Below are 17756 nucleotides of genomic sequence, written 5' to 3'. Positions count from 1 at the left end.
CGGACCGGGGCACGAACCCGTGTCCCCTGCATCGGCAGGCGGACTCTCAACCACGGCGTCACCAGGGAAGCCCATGGCCTTTTTTTTTTTTGCATAAAACGAGGTATTCTGTTATAGCAACACTTTTGCAGGAAAAGTAGGAACTAGAGCTTCCTTTGTCCTCTTAAAAATGAGGAATGGGTTAAAGAAAAACTCCAAATTTGTAAGAGATGACCAAGGAAGGAGAGACGGAGTACCATCTGGGGTACGTGCTCCCACATGCCTTGTTCTCCCCTCACCATGCCACCTCACAGGCATCTTCTGAGGCTCCCTTTTCATTTGCTGAGGAACCTTTTCTGTTTGAAAACAGGAAAGGCACTACTCTCAGCTTCTCAGTTTCCCCAGCCAACCTTCTACCAACTCTGGAATCTCCTGGACTCCTGCCTTTCCTGAAGCCACCTTAACCATTCTGGACCCCCTCTCTCTTCCCTCTCCTAAGAACACCCCGGGCAAGTCGCGGGGCATCCCCCACCCCTCCCCCTCCACATATCAGAGAGCAGAGGCAGGTGTCCCGACTTTCATTCTAGAAGTTTCCAAAGCTTGCACAGTGTCACTCAGTGAAATAAAACCATAAGGAGCATAGATGTCCTCTTATGGTCATCAGAGGAGGGAATTTTTCTCTTTTGTTTCCAAATGCTGTCTTGCCTCTTGCCAAATTTCTCAAGAACAAACATGTAATATATAATCTGACCTTTGAAAACCATACTCCACTTAAATATAAATTCCCTTAAACTATATTTCAACTCCCAGTTTCTAAAGCTCAATTTATGCTATTTATATCTTTTTGTTTTAAGAAGACATTCCAATGAAGAAGTGGCAACGAGCACTCACATTGCTCTCATCATGCAAGCCCACCCCCCAAATCAAGTGTTCATTCAAGCCAGCATGGCCTTTGTCTCAGTGGCTCTCAGTATTAGCCACAGATTGACAGTAACAACAATACAAATTCTAAACCCAATTTAAGTTAACAAAACCCGATAAACACGACATAATCAGCAGGTGGAGAACGGACATTGCTAATAGATACCCAATCGTTGGTCATTATACTACTGCCTGTCAAAGGAAGACCTCTTAATTTCAAATCCAACTGCTATGTATGATTTTATAAAACAATGGACATTTTTCAAATCTAGGAATATCCATCTTCCTACCCTGCATCCCCAATACGTTCAATCATGCAAAAGCTATTAATCGCTTAAAGGCCCTTAGGTCGTTTCGGCAGTATTTTCTTCTGATGTTTAAAATAGAAAAATACATACCCCTGCATACCTCTGTGCCTGGCTGATGGTGGTGACATGATGTCCTGAGTGGTAAATTGCCTTTATCACACTGGTCCATCTGCCTTCGTCTATTAACTATCACCTTTACTAACGCGTGTGCAGATTACTGATCTGCACCTTCGTAACCAGAGGGAGTTCAATCCAGCTTAGGTATAATGCAGCCCCCTCAATGAGCAATCAGAGGAGGGGGAGAGGAGGAAAGGGGAGAACTAGAAAAAAAGAGACACGGAAATCAGCAAATAAAGGAAACAAAAATAGGTAAAAACGGGACAGGAGATATGCAGATGGAGAATCTAACGGAAACCTCTGCCAAAGCTTTTGGTAATTCGAGTCATTTGATTCAGTTCCACCAAATCACCCAGGGCACTATCCTTGCACAGAGCATGCTCCCTAGGCCACAGACAAGCAGACCCCCAGCCCTGCATGCTTCAGGCAGCAAAGCTCTGTTAACTGCTCTTTCATTCCTTAAGGATGGCATCTCCTAGTTTTTATTATATCACCTCTTCAGCACAGTGATCTGGCTTCTACTGCAACATATTTAAAAGCAAGATTTTGATTAGTAGTGGAAGGAAGAAAGAGAACTGGAGAGCATGATAAAGTTTTCAAGGGAAAGACAAAGGAAATAAAGGGCTAGCTTTGTTTGGTTTATTAAATTTCAAGGGCTTTGCCCGCCAGTTTGAAAAATGCATGATATCATCAGTGTGTTTACTAAAAGTGCTACTTTAAATTGCAGATTTAGCAAATGTGAATTCCTCTTGGTAGCTATAGGTTATCGGCTAGCGATTATATGCAATTTTTAAATGAAAGGAGGAAAGGCTTGCAGGACTATGGTCCTAAAGGCTGCTCCTAATTTAAGTAAAACTCAAAATCTGAATGTATGATAATGAAATGTCCAGATTCACACCGATGCAATAGTCCCAGGGTCACTTTGCATTTTGATTGTTCAAGCCTTTTAAAATGATGCTCAGAATCAAATAGTAAAATAGCATAAACTTTGCTCAACACTTACTTGACAGGTTATTACTGGACTTAAGAAGGGGTGGGGAACCTTCCAGAGCAAATGGTTGCTTGCTAACTTGAAAAATGCACTTGTTTCAGCACAGAAATAACAGATCTGTTTCTGATTCCAGACATTATTTTCCAAATGTTGCCAAGAAAAGAATCTAAGGAATTCTGTTACATGTACAACATACACGAGACAACTGGAAAGAGGCCTGTGATCTGTTCCAGGGTGCACGAGGAGGAAGGACAGAGCTGAATTTCTACGATGAACTGCCCTCTCGGGAGCAGAAATACATGCCTGACATAGTTTATAGCTGTAATCTCCAACATAACTCTGCTATTACTGGACAACCTAAAGGCTTTCCTAAATCTGTAACTTGTGAAGCAGAAAAAGATGCAGAAAGGACCCTACCATGCTGAGTATGTAGGCAGCTGGGATTCACCCACTGTACAGAATGCACCACTTTTCCAATCCATGAAACTCAATTTCTGGATCTTGGATGACAGTAAGAGGAGAGTAAGGGAAAGAATCTAGTCCAACCCCAAAGCCAGGTTTAAATCCCTGGAGAGAATGCCGGCCAGGTAAAATCAATATTAAATTCAGAAACTTAAGATTCATGATTCGCACGAAACGTACTGAAATTATTCTTAGAGTACAAAAGGATATGTGTATTAATCCTTTCCATATTAAGAGTGAGGACACTTTTAAAAATACCTTATGTTTTAAACGCAACTACATGGAAGTATCCTGCTTTAACATTTCAAAAATTAGGTAATGAGAAAGTCAATGATTCAAAAGTACATAACTCAGCATGCATCACTTCTGTGATATTAATTAGGGAGGAACTTAACAGAATCCACTTTGGAGAGAAGGAGATAATAGGAGAATTCTGAGAGACCAATTCATCCAACAGCCTGAGCTAGCTAATGCAACTGTTTAAATTTTTGGCTCACACTGAGTTGACTGCAGTGAACTGAAGTTCAATTTTGTTTTTTGTTGTTCCCCATCTCAGCAGGATCAGAGTACATGAAGGAAACTGGATTCTTTATAGGAAATAAAAAGGCAACACTTTCTTTTGCATGACTGATCGTAGTGGGTACATTCAACCCTTCTACCTACACACACAAACTTGTCAAACTTGTCAAACTTGCAATGCTACACATTTCAAATACATCATCACAGCAGCTACACTGGACAGCCATTCTTACAGCTCCCCATTAAATACACCTCCTATAATGCTACCCTCAATCCATGTGACTATGCATGGTCCATTCTAATAGAGTGACTAACGTCCCCCCCAAAATCCATGTCCACTGGGAACGTCAGAATGTGACCTTATTTGGAACTAGAGTCTGCAGATGTAGTCAGTTAAGATGAGGTCACATACTGGATTAGGGTAGACCCTAAATCCAATGACAGGTGTCCTAATAAGAAAATCAAGTGACAGAGAGTCACAGAGAGATCCACAGGTAGAAAGGCCATGTGAAGACAGAGGCATAGGTGCTGCCACAAGCCATGAAATACCTGAGGCCACCAGAAACTGGAAGAGGCAAGAAAAGATTCTGCCCTAGAGACTTCACAGGGAGCAAGACCCTGACAGCACCTGAGGTCACACTCTAGCCTCTAGAACTGAAAGAAGAAATTCCTGTTTTAAGCCACTCACTTGGTGGTAATTTGTTATAGCAGCTCTAGGAAACTAATACAGAAGTGTCTACTAACTATACAGATTTGTCTACTTACAAGTGCCAACGCTTTGTTACCAGTCTACAGTAAGATTACTACAGGAAAAGAAATAAAATGTTTAAGAACTTTATTACACCTGTTTGACATTGTGGTGACAGCCCACACCATGTGATTTTATGTTTTACAAAATACCTATCTGTGATAGATTGGAAATTAAAAGAAAAATATAGTCTTCAGAGTTAGAGATGTACCGAAAAGATAATTAATATTTATAAAGATGAAGCTGGTGCACGGTAATTAAGAAATCTGCATTTTCTGAATCGTCTCGGAGAAACTTAATTATGTTCCATGCAGTTTTGGAGGTAAAAATATTTTACTCTAATTTTTTGAATAAAGTCATCCATGAATGGTATACAATATACGCATGGCAGTTTCCTGTGAATCATATTATTTGACTGGCTAGAAACTCACTTCCCAGACTGCTGATTACACAGTGAAGGAACAACACACCTCGGCTTTGTTAATGACAGGGACCTTGGCAGAACTTGAGAGAACATCTTCCCAGAGACCGGGAGCTCAGATGTTGCCCATACGAAGCAAACGTGGGTGGAGTGAAGGTATCTGAGCTATTTCTATGGCAACAGTAGAGGGTGATTGTAACTATACGAGCTATTATAGCCAACAACAGTGACAAACATGACATCTCTCTTCCAAGAAGGCACTCTTTCTAGCACCAAACTGACCAAAAGCTGAGTAGACATGACTTCAGAAAAAAAGAAGTATAAATGGAGAAAAGGAAACCCAGCATCCATGTGGGAGGCTGTCTGATGTGTTCTCTTCAACAATTAAAAGAAATATACACAGACACAATTGAACCCAAAAGAAGGGCAATCATGCTTCCTTTAATATCAACGCTAATCATAACCAATAGTTCCTAGGACTCAGGGAGCCACAGAAACAGGCCAATTAATGAAGTCCTCTGAAAAAGCCTCCAACAGAGGGAAACACAAATGCAGTAAGAACACAAAGCAACACAAGCAGCCCTTAATATTCCTGTGTTTAATCTCACTCACCAGGACTTTATCTTGGGCTGGCCTCACATGTAGGACAGAGGGCAACCTAAAAATCATTATTGTAAATCAAGAGGCTATAAATCACAGGAAGAGAGCAAAATGTCAACCGCTGTCCTGGCTGCTGGGAGATGGGAAAGTGGGTTGTTTTTTTGTAAAAGGGATTGTGGAGTCCTGATTAGAACACACACTTCAGCATAAAAGCATTCAGTTGTCATCACATGCCATTCACTTGACTTTCTAAAATCTCCCAAGTTACCTCGGAAACTAAGAGTCCATGAAATTGATAGATTCTTTAATAAAATGAAATTGCTGTGATGGGAATGGGTGGAGGCAAACACGCGGAAGCAGCAGAAGTCATGCCCTGAAACAACTCCACACCTGCATTCAATTAAAAATCCTAAACCGGAAGCTGTCATTAGATCATAATGATTTCAGCGGGGGAAATGACACTCGGTGAGGAGGCACACTCATCCAATGATACTGAATTTTGGCTCTTCATAGTTACACTTTTTTTTTGAGCAAACAATTTTTTGAGAAAGCATCAGGAAAGCCCATAACTCATTTCACCCAAAATTATTTTTCAGAAATATTCAAATTCATTTCTGCTGATGGGGCTCCTCAGAAATCCATTGCAACTAGAGACACTTTAGAGTAAGAATTAGTTGAATTCTTTTTTAAAAGAAATTTATTTATTTATTATTTATTTTGGGCTGCATTGGGTCTTCGTTGCCGTGTGCAGCTTTCTCTAGTTGCGGCGGGCTCTAGGTGTGTGGCCTTCAGTAGTTGTGGCACGCTGGCTCAGTAGTTGTGGCTCGTGGGCTCTAGAGCACAGGCTCAGTAGTTGTGGTGCACGGGCTTAGCTGCTCCGCGGCATGTGGCATCCTCCCGGACCAGGGCTCGAACCCGTGTCCCCTGCATTGGCAGGTGGATTCTTAATCACTGAGCCACCAGGGAAGCCCCTAGTTGAATTCTTAGGGAGAGAAAGATGTGATGTTCTTTTTTGCTTTTACCCCATCGATTTGATCAAATTTATACCAACCATATAAACAAACAACCCAAACTCAAAGTTTAATATTAAAGACTTTGGTGGTTTTTAAGGTGTCAGGGTTAAATCTGTAAAGGCTGAGACTAGAGAACCCTGGTCTATACCTCAGTAATAGGCTCAGGACAAAGGGGCAAATCAGCAAAGCAAGCCAGGACCACTTTATTTCCAAAAATTGAAAAGCCATCAAGAATTTTGCATCAACACAATGATATACACCGAAAGATATGAACAAAATAGTCTACTCTAGTTCCAAGGAAATTCATTTTAACTCCCCCATTCCAACAATCTCATCAAAAAACACATTCTTAAATGCTTAAATTAATTACATTATGACAAGAGTTGGAAGAAAAATAGTGTTGAAAAAATAACTGCCTAAAAAGAGAAAATACTCTCCAACTAATGGGGGAATCACTACATATATTCATATATTCCCCATCTTCCAGTACTTCCCAAAGTACTATAATCCATACACACATAGCTAGAATGAGAAGTCTGTTCTACGGTAAAATTAGTTTAATTCCTGGATTCACACGTTAAAGCTGAAAGCAATAGAATCGCTTCCCCCTTTCTATTCACTCTAACCCTTTACACAAGCAACTCATCACATGAAAACTTCTCTAACAGGACTCCTACTCCAGCTGTAAACCATTCCCACTTAGACTATTAAGTTTCCTTTCATTCTAAACTTTTAATTACTTTTGTCTATGACAAAACACATCCCAAACACATCCAAACAGAGAAATATCCTCTCTGTCTAAAAGAAAAATTCCATCTCCCCAGCAGGAGGTCTTTCTTCCTGTTTGCAACCAAAAAAGAACAATGACTTTTTCACTTTCATGCTTAACAAAACTCCCTCAAACTTTGATTTTAAGAGAACTAGCCCTGGGATTTAGACTCTGATGCCAAACGAACATTTTTCTAACTGTAACGTCACCACCCCAGTGGGCCCAAAGCCCCCTCACCTTTCAGGCAGAACATAGTGAGGCAGTTCCATGAGGGGCCAGTGCTCCACGGGCCGGTGCGGACTGCAGTGCTAGCACAGCTGTCTCCCAGCCCACCTCCCAGCCCTCACTGCCAAGAGCGGGGCAGTCAGCCAGCGCCTGGGATTACAGGAAGCCACTGCCCAATCCCCAGCTTTCTGGGCTGAGCTGCTGACACCTCCCTATCTTTCATACGGAGTTTCACACCCTGGAATCAGCCAGGATCATCTTGGAAAGTGAGGGGAGCCGGGGGTGAGCAGTCGATGTTCGTGTGGTCCAGCGCGGGGCAGCACGAGAGCCAGCCCGTTTGTTTCTCTTATCTCTCAGCATTTTCCATTGCAGCAGACGGAGCACCTCACGTGATCCACAACACAAAAAAGAAATCACTCGATTCGGTTTCACTGTTTGCTATTAATTCTCACAACTATTCTTTGACATCATTATTCTTTTGCTAGTCACACTCTTTTTTTCTGATGTGGAACAACTCATATGCTGGTACAGAATTAGCACTGAACATTGTGATATGAAATTGTGCGCAGAGCTGAGTCTACATAAATGGGTGGATATGTGTGAAGTGCTCAAAACAGTGCCAGACAAATAATAAAAGCACTACAAAAGTGTCGACTACCACTATTACTACTACTACTAATATACTTGTGTGTTAGGATAAAAAACGTGGAGGGTTTATTTTTTAATTAAAAAAAATTTTTTAAACATCTTTATTGGAGTATAATTGCTTTACAATGCTGTGTTAGTTTCTGCTTTACAACAAAGTGAATCAGCTATACATATACATATATCCCCATATCCCCTCCCTCTTGCATGTGGAGCGTTTTTTAAAACTTCTATGGCACTGCCATTTTTCACACGAGGAAACGAAGATTAATATAGTTAAGTTGGCATTGGAGTATGTGACTATCCAACGCTATTGTACCCATAAGCAGAGTATTACTTATCTCCCCCTCCACGGGAAAGCTAAATTCACTCTTGCAAGTTCAAGGTTTACTTTACTGTAAACTCTCTGACACAGGTTAAAAAGGGAGAGAAGGAGTTTTATTGCAGATCTGCAGAGAAACAGTCTACAGATGTGGCCTCGGGAGCGCCCTGCCTGAGAGTGCTGTCTGAACCGTGAGTGGCCACCCCCGGCCGCTCAGACTCTCCTGGTCACAGGAAGTGGCCATTGTTCACAAGGCCCGTTGCTGTGCGCAGGTCTTCCTTTTGACGCCACAGGATACAGGAAACTGACTCAGAACCAGTCTATCTGTCTGTCTGCGTCCTGGGGTGCTTGCTGCAGCCCTAGCTACATACGGTGGATGCTCTGAGCCTTTTGGCTTTCGACATGAGGCTCAGCGCAGCCTAGTTGGGTTTCTGCTCCTCACCTGCCAGTATCACTAGCAGGGCCTGGTTAATAAGTTCCCTACCATGAGGAAATCACTGTACTAGTTGCTATGACCACAGAGAAATGGAAGAGGTTCTTAGCCAGAAGCTAGTTGGGATGAAAAGAAACCTGCATGTGGAATGACAAACAGTGATATTAACTCTTAGAACAGAACTGGAAGGAACCAGCTCATCTCATTGCGGACACGGGTTCGGAGATGAAGTGATTTGCTCAACTAAGTAGCAGCTGCCTCAAGATCAAAGTCAAACCACCTGATTCAGCCTTTCCCATCTCAACATGTGACCCTCCCCACAGATGGCAGGAGTCATTCTTCATCCTTTGCTATCTCAAGTGGTCTTCTATGCAATGTATGAATTGCAAAGATATTCCTGAAAGTATTCTTGTGGGTTAGATTCAACTTTTAAAATTGCACACAGCGAGAGAAATTCTACAGCCTGGAGAATTAAGGCTTCTGAACATAGGTTAGTACCCAGGGTTTGGGGTGGTTGCATGCTTTTAACAGCACTCTATGAATACTCACAGTTAAACCTTTTAATATAGAGATGATCTGATGTGCTAGAAAGAACACTGAATTGGAAAGTAAAGAGAACATGACTGTAGCCATATCTGTAGGCTTATCTAGCTGGTCTCTAGAGCAATTCATGACCTGTAAAGGTGCGGATTAACGGTAGGGACTAAATTACTCTAAGATTCTATCCTTCTAACCCACTCCATTAATTTTCTGCTGTGACATATGTAGATATGTATACTAATATAACATAAATAACCATTTCGTTAGGTGCATTGTATCAGGAAGAAAGACAATCTTTGCCTTCTTATGATTTAATGCAAGAGGCAAGTAGGTAAATAAATAACTGTAATACAATGTGATAAGTTATGTAATAATTATATAATAGAAGAATATGCAAAATTAATAATGATCAATGACAGCTTCTTGCCTATTGCCATCTAACCAAGCTACAGGTTAAAACATCTATAATTTAATGCAATGGGTTGAAGAGTGTGTCTCCACCCCCCACCCCCACCCCACGCCCCGCCCAATTCCTATCTACCCAGAACCTCAGGATGTGACCTTATTTGGAAATGCAGTCTCAGTAGGCATGCTTGAGATAAGGATCAAGATGAGATGACATCTTGGATTAGGGTGGTGTTAAGGACAGTAACAGTGTCTTTATAAGAGATAGAAAAGGACACACAGAGAAGGCCATGTGAAGAGGCAAGGATTAGAGTTACACGGCCACAAGGCAAGGAATGCCTAGAGTCATCAGAAGCTGGAAGAGGCAAGGAAGGATTTTCTCCCTGAGCCTTGGGAGGGAGCATGGCCCTGCAGGCACCTTGATTTCAGACTTCTGGCCTCCTGAACCAGAACAGAAGAAATTTCTGTTGTGTTGAGCAACCCCATTTGTGGTACTCTGGTACAACAGCTCAAGGAAACGAATCCATTTAGCAAGGTAGCAACTGTTGGAGAAGGGGTATGATTTTTTCTTTTTAAACGGACTTCAATTTATGATCACAAGGGCTTAAAGCCTGTTTTCCCCATATCACTGCACTTACTATGGCTAAATTTTTACTGAAAAAAAAAAAAACCTTTCCATGATATAACACTGCTAACCAATACAAAAACCATCTTCTGTTTGATTAGCGAAATGATAGGTATCACCATCTGAAAAGTCACAGCATTAAACACAAGCAGTGGAAATGGAATAGGCTTTTATTAATATCAAAAGATTATTATTTAAAAAAATAAATCCCTTGTTTCACCATGAAACAACTGTGAATAGGTTTGAGAAGTAAAACCTGAAAAGGCACACTGTTTAAACTAGGAAAAAAGAATAAGAACTACTCATTAAAATTATTACCTGGGGGTGGAGGGAGGAGAGAAATAGGTGAGGGAGATTAAGGGGTACAAATTTTCAGTTACAAAATAAATGTCACAGGTATGACATGTACAGTGTGGGGAACATAGTCAATAATTATATAATATCTTTGTATGGTGACAGATGATAACTAGACTCACCACAGTGATCATTTTGAAATGCATAGAAATATCAAATCACTATGCTGTGTACCAGGAACTAACGTAGTTCTGTAGGTCAATTATACTCCAAAAACAAACTCATAGAAAAAGAGATCAGATTTCTGGTTACCGGAAAGTTGCAGGGGGGTGGGGAGGAGGCAGAGCTGGATGACGGTGGTCAGAAGGTACAAACTTTCAGTTATAAGATAAATAAGCACTAGGGATGTAATGTACCACATGAGAGATATAATTAACATTGCTGTATGTGAATATGAATGTTGTCCAGAGTAAATCCCAAGAGTTCTCATCACAAGGAAAAAACATCTTCCTTCTATTTCCTTAATGTTCTATCTACATGAGATGATGGCTGTTCACTAAGCTTATTGTGCTAATCATTTCATGCTGTATGTAAGGCAAACCATTATGCTGTACACCAGTGCTGTATGTCAGTTATATCTCAATAAAACTAGAAAAAAATAATTATTATTATCTACCACCACTGATCACTGCTAGTGAAATTCAAAACTAAATCCCTAAGGGACTTCCCCTGGTGGTCCAGTGGTAAAGAGTCCACCTCCCAGTGCAGGGGATTCAGATTTGCTCCCTGGTCAGAGAACTAAGATCCCACATGCCGGGGGGCAACTAAGCCTGCGCGCCACAACTACTGAGCGCGCATGCCTCAACGAGAGAGCCCGTGTGCTGCAGACTACAGAGCCCACGAGCTCTGGAACCCGCGAGCCACAACTAGAGAGGGAAAATCTGCACGCCACAACTAGAGAGAAGCCCGCGTACCGCAACTAAGATCCTGCGCGCTGCAACTGAGACCCGACGCAGCCAAAAAAAAATAAAGAAAATAAATAATAAAAAAAAATAAAACTAACATAGTTTTTTTATTAAAAAAACAACAACTAAATCCCTAGGAAGCCTGCGTGAGGGGAGTGGGCCAAGCATGATGCTCGTTCAGAGAATTTACAGCCCTCTGGACAGAACAAAGGTCTTGCCTTTGCCAACCATGACCTTAGAGCCCAACCACTTCTCTCTCTTGTAGGATTACAACATCCTGCATCATGTTAAAGTTTAATATTATTGTCTCGGTCAGAGGGAGTGGCAGCCACACGTACAGCCAAAAATGTTTAGATGCTCAGGTCTTCCAAACCACTCCAGTGCTATTTCATTTGCCTGCTAAAAAAGTTTGTTTGGTTTCAATAAAATAATGGGGATGTGGGTAAATTAGGAATTAATTTGCATAATGCATATAATGAATGAGTCTAGATGGGCTCAAAATTCTTTGTTCCTGGCAAAACAAAAAACAAAATTACAAGAAAAACAGGCAAACCATATTTTTCTTTATGCATCCTGATTTTGACTCTTACCCAAAAAAGTCAGACAAAGATGGAAAAACCCTTTTCCGCACCCATTCGAGGGTTTGTTTTGCATCAACTAGAAAGGTATTTAATCAGGCAAGGCCTGTTTCATACCTATATCTTTAGGCATACCTCAGTGCTTTAAAAGTCAGAGGAGACTGAAGACATATTCCCGAACACCAGTGCTCCCATTTCCCCTGTACTGCCAGAAACTGAAGATGCTGAAACCCTCTGGGGCTGCTTATACGAGAATGACCACAGAAGAAGCCATTCTGGTGGCCAAGGCTGAATGGCACTCTCTGAACATCTTAAAGTGTTAGTCATTCCCATCTTATCCACTGTGCTAGGATACTTCAGTTCTTACCAATATTCTGAATTTCTCAGAAAAGAGAGAGACTCAGTCTGAGTTTTTCTGTATATTTATTACTACCACAGAACCAAGAGAAAGACGGGAAAAAATGACAGCCTTATCACTTTAAACTGGCTAGTTTAAAGCTACTACTGGTTGTAGTACCTCCAGTCTGGCCACCTCTGTAGGCAGTTTTGGTTCATCATTGGAAAATCCGGCACACAGGACTTTGTTCTAGACTCTTCCTCCTCCTAACATCATCTGACCCTGCACCCTGTTTGATTTTTCTGCACTCTGCAGCCAGGGCTGACCTACTTGATCCCAAAGGCAACCTCCATCCTCTCTGCAGTCACTTTTCTCTCAGGAGACGTTTCATTCCTGGCGCCTTAAAAAGACAGGTTACTTTGTGCTGAACACAAACCAACTATGAAGCTCCAAGGCACCCTGTAAATACTGCACTGGGGGCTCTTCAATGGCTTCTGGCCTTAGGTAGCCTCATTCGCATCACTGTATTTCCTCCTGGAATCATGGAAGTTCTGCTTTAATTGGCCATTTTAAAATATACTCTCCTGAGCCAGTTCTTAGTTATTTCCTTTTTTTTTTTTCCCTTCAGAACCAAGTCTAGGTCTAGACTTCTTGACATCACAACCAAGAAGGAAGCCCTCATTTGGTTCCTTACCATGAAATTTGTCTCTAATCTCATTCATGGAACCCTAGCTCTTCCAACACCCAAATGATTTGATCTTTTTCTTTTTTCATTTTTCTTTTTTTAAGAACGCTTTGGCCCCTCTGGTTCTATTTCCCTAGGGAATGTAAGAGTGAGTGTCCAAGTTGACCTGAGCTCTTAGCTTAGGTCATCTTACAGCCTCTCCTGATCTCCCTTAGATGTGCAGAGTTGCCTTGACTCCATTGCTGTCCATGGGGCTCCAGTCTAGGCACAGTATGCCTCCTAGGCAATGGCAGCAGAAAGGAGCATTTACTGTGAAACCCTGCTCCATTCATCCAGCCTGATGGAGCTTCAAAAGGTAGGGCTGATGGCTAAGATGTTTCTTCAAGTGACAATATTCCTTTATAACTTTATAATAGTTTATTTTTTCTAAGTCTGACCTCTTAATCCACCATTATACCTACTACATCTTTCCAAAAGAGCGCTTAGTGCTCCATTCTCCCTCTTAGGGGAGAAAAAAAAAAAAAAAAAAGAAATCATGTTTCCACTTATGTAAAAAACACAAGAATAAATCCCGAACTCCTCATCTAGCAATAAATTTGGACTTGAACTCAATTCTTTTCCCCAAAATTCCCAGCCATATTCCTTTCAGCGGCTTCATCTGTAGACTTTGTTCCATATTCCATATGGTCTCATACCTGCACTATCCTGGATCAGACTATTACTGTCTTTGTCTGGAATCCAGCCCCCATCCCCACAGCCTGTTTTTTTACTTCTCTGAAGCCATCCTTGACCTCGCTCCTCTCCCTCAGCAGAATCCCCAGCTTTATTTATGTAGCTATGATAGTGTCACAATTCTGTCTTCCCACCTAAAATGAGAGTTCCTCAAAATAAGGACTTGCTCATTCACACCTAACCTCCAATGCCCTGTTAGGTGCCTGAAACACAATAGATGATCAATGCTTATAGCATAAACCAGAATTATCACTCTACTGTTTCACCCAAAAGTAAATAGTGGAGAGTGTATAAAACCTGCACGAGATGTCTACCCAAGAGCATAATGATTCCTATGAAAAGTCATAAAAATATTTAACATATTCCTTAAAAATTAAATAAATAGATATTATTTCCCCACATACAATTGTACTAAAACTCAACATTAAATAAGTTACTGAAGAGTTGAACTTACGGTGGAATTTTTGTAAATTATCATTTCTTTAAACTAATAGTCCAAAGGAGGCCTCATTTTCAAACCCATAAACACAGATACCATTCTCTCTCAAGGCAAGTTCGTCAAAGCAAACTCAGAAGACAGTTTTTCCTTCTCTCATTCAGCCTAAATTAAATGTTTGAAGGATGATGGAAGTAGAAAAGGGAAAAGAAAAAAAGAAAAAAAAAAAAAGAATTTTTCTGGAAGTATCCATACAAGAATGTTGAGGTCAGTGTGTCCAGCTGGAGGGAGGACACCAAAAGATGTCATAATAATGACCCCAGATCCCCTTTCTTGGTGAATTTATAATGGAATGTATTATAGGAGAAAAATAAAACCACTAGAGTGTAAATTTCATCCTCTTAAAGATTTGCCATTGTCAGTGTGCCAAATACGTGCATATTATATTTTGGAGAGTCTGGGTTAAAACACATCAAAATAAACTCATAACCTTTCATGCTGTATATTTCATCAATGTGCCTGTGGAGGGACTGACTCCCAAAATATACATATCAATGGCAACCCTCCCCACAAAAACCCAACCAAACTAAAATAAAGAGGTCATTTGTATCATTTTTTCCTAAGCATCTGAGTAATGCGAGGAAGTTAAAACAATAGCCAACCTTCAACTCTAGAAACAGGTGCAACTCTTCTGTCCACAAAATCACCCGCCTAAATCATTCTAAAGAGAAGTCAGACTACAAATCAGCAGTATTCAAGATCATGTACCAGCCAACCAGAAGGAACACAAGTTCTGCCACAATTTACTTGTTAGTGAAACATAAGCCCATAACCAGGGAGAGTTACTGGACTATAATTACTTTTAATCATCAAGCAAAAACATAAACATTAAAAGGAAGACACCAAGTTAAAATGCCCAGGCTCCTGATAATTTCTGCAGAGATAATCAAATAATCTAATGTTTAAGTTACTTGAGATTTATAAATTTAAAATATTTTATTTTTGATTTAGAAAATATTTGAAAAACTCAAAGCTCTGTATAAAGAACTAGAGAATTTCCATTTTAAAAAGGTAGTTTATTTCTGAAATCACCACATTCTTCAATTTTGACCCACTTAAACCTTGGGGACAGCACTTAAAGGAAAGAGCTAATCATTTCCCTTTCAACTGCCAAGTCTTCTGAGCAATCGGGCAGTTTGAAACTTCAGGAATAGCAAGTTATTTCAGGACCCATAGGATTTACAACAATAATGGTTTGAGGAAACCACAGCATTTAGGCTCCTTCAGTCTTTTTCCCTGTCCTTAGGAGTTTAAAAATAAGCAAGAAAATGATTCTTCAAATTGGCCGACCAATTTCAGGGTGGTGTCTTGCCACAGGGCAAGATAATCACAGAGTTACAAGATCCACAGAGGACAGAGTATCCCACAGAAACAGCTCTTCTCTGACCCTCCTCTTTGATCAAGACAAACAGATCCGTGCTTTTTCCATTTTTATTTTGTTTTACCTCTTCCTCTCTCCCTTCCTGCCCCCCTTTCTCTCTCTCTTCCTCTCTCCTTTTCTCTTTCCCTCTTTCTTCACTTAACATCAGTAAAATTCTAATAAAATTCACCTACAATTCTGTTGATGGAAATAGCTGGCATTTACTTCGTGTTCTATTTTTATTTAACACATCTCTGCAAATTCAGCTATTAAGGATAATAAAAATCTACACTTCCTCAAGAGGAAAAAGTTTCTCTGTCAAAAACAGAATACTAACCTCACAGTTTTAAAATGCACTTATTTCTCTCAAGGCAGGTGTGCTTCTGAGGACGCTATTAAGTTATTCAACTGTCTCTAAGGACTTCAGCTCATACAAAGGAAAGGCTGCAGGCTGAGACCCTTGGGGCTTTCTGTTTGTTTTGGGGTTGTTGTTTTTTTTTTTTTCCTTCAATTCTTTCAAACCTGAATGAATTTTGCTTTTGTAAGCAGAGTAAAAGTGACACAGGAGAGCCTGTTTCCAGCGTTGATGCTGTCCCTCTTTTGCCTTTGCCATCACCAGTAAGTTGCTTGTCTTCGGCACATCTATTTAGAAAACTTTCTGTGTGACACAGAGTGGGTGAAAAGCTTCCAAAACCTGCTCTGGAAGGTCAACAGAGAAATCTGTCACTTGACCTTCATAGGGCAGTCAGGAATGTCAAAATTAAAGAAACTGATAGAAAGGAACACAGTCTCAATACCATTTAAAAGAGAAGAAAAGGGGCTTCCCTGGTGGCGCAGTGGTTGAGAATCCGTCTGCCGATGCAGGGGACACGGGTTCGTGCCCCGGTCCGGGAAGATCCCACGTGCCGTGGAGCGGCTGGGCCTGTGAGCCACGGCCGCTGAGCCTGCACGTCCGGAGCCTGCGCTCCGCACCGGGAGAGGCCACAACAGTGAGAGGCCCGCGTACCGCAAAAAAAAAAAAAAAAAAAGGAGAGAAGAAAAGGGCACAGCCTAACTGGGCTGCTCTTGGTTGTGAGATCTTTTTTAAAAAAAAAATATTTATTTTAGGATGCATTGGCTCTTCGTTGCTGCGCACGGGCTCTCTCTAGTTGCGGTGCACGGGCTTCTCACTGTGGTGGCTTCTCTTGTTGCAGAGCACGGGCTCTAGGTGTGTGGGCTTCAGTAGTTGTGGCTCGCGGGCTCTAGAGCGCAGGCTCAGTAGAAGTGGCGCACGAGCTTAGTTGCTCCGCGGCATGTGGGATCTTCCCGGACCAGGGTTCGAACCCGTGTCGCCTGCAATGGCAGGCGGATTCTTAACCACTGCGCCACCAGGGAAGTCCCACGTTGTGAGGTCTTAAAGCAAGTGAACTCACCTCCCTGGACCCCCGACTTCTCATCTGTCACACAAGGCTATCTCGGGAGCTTCCTCGAGTCCTGAAAAATTAGCTTTGTTTTTTAAGGTAACTCTACTTAGATACCTCCATAACTCCAATTTAGGAACTATATACAAATATTTACTAAAATGCTCTCAAATGGCACCGAGAGAAGAAAATATGTGATCATCGCTTCAATAAGCTCTCTCTCTCGAAGAGTTGCTAAAGTTGGTTTCTCTAGGTATACCCAGAAGAGTCAGAATTCTTTGAAATTTCACTTCATTCAAAAAGAAAGACATCTTTACAATTGTCATCATCTCTGAGATTTTACAAACACAACACAGAATAACTATTTTGGATATCAAAAGCTTTTCCTATCAGGAGTGAGCTTCTTCTATCAATTCTCTTATGCTTGGAGAATGAGAGAAAAGACAGCAATACTTTTGGAAATGGTTACTTTTCTCTGAGCCTCATTTTCTGAGTAATAGAAAAGAAGTATTTTCTACATCTCTATTTTCAATGTATTCAAATTGCACCCAAGCATTTTTGCAGCTCTCCTATGTATAAATCAAAGCATTCACTGAGCAACTACTGTTAGCAAAATGAGGACTATTTCAACAGAGACTATTACACGGTCATATTAGTTCCAAGTATTGGCGTATTAGTGGTTTATTAAGAAATTCACAGTAAAAGCTGAAACAAATCAGCTATTTCAGTCACATTTTATATAATTCCCATTTTGTTCAGGAGGATCAAACGTCACTTAAGTGTTTGGCCAAAAAAGTTTAGTGGAGTAGAATTGATTTCAGATAATAGAAACACGTCTTTTTGTCACCATCTTTTGACTTTTTTAG

The 17756-nt window shown here is 41.0% G+C and overlaps 1 protein-coding gene across 6 annotated transcripts in view; it reads right to left on the bottom strand.

Moving 5' to 3' along the window:
- NHSL1 (NHS like 1) overlaps positions 1 to 17756 on the bottom strand; it is a 251071-nt gene that overhangs the window by 94175 nt on the left and 139140 nt on the right. The window contains exon 1 of one of the 6 annotated variants that reach the window (XM_055087473.1): positions 7086 to 7347. The exons of the other annotated variants lie outside the window; for them this stretch is intronic. Within the exon in view, the coding sequence (XP_054943448.1) occupies positions 7086 to 7101 (16 nt within the window). The 5' untranslated portion in view covers positions 7102 to 7347. Of the gene's footprint in view, positions 1 to 7085; positions 7348 to 17756 lie in introns of those variants that run through there. 6 annotated transcript variants of the gene reach the window in all.

The sequence above is a fragment of the Physeter macrocephalus genome, chromosome 10, assembly GCF_002837175.3.
Source record: "Physeter macrocephalus isolate SW-GA chromosome 10, ASM283717v5, whole genome shotgun sequence".
Classification (NCBI taxonomy): domain Eukaryota; kingdom Metazoa; phylum Chordata; class Mammalia; order Artiodactyla; family Physeteridae; genus Physeter; species Physeter macrocephalus.
Note: the sequence above shows the minus strand (reverse complement) of the source record. Positions and strands in the feature narration are given on the sequence as shown.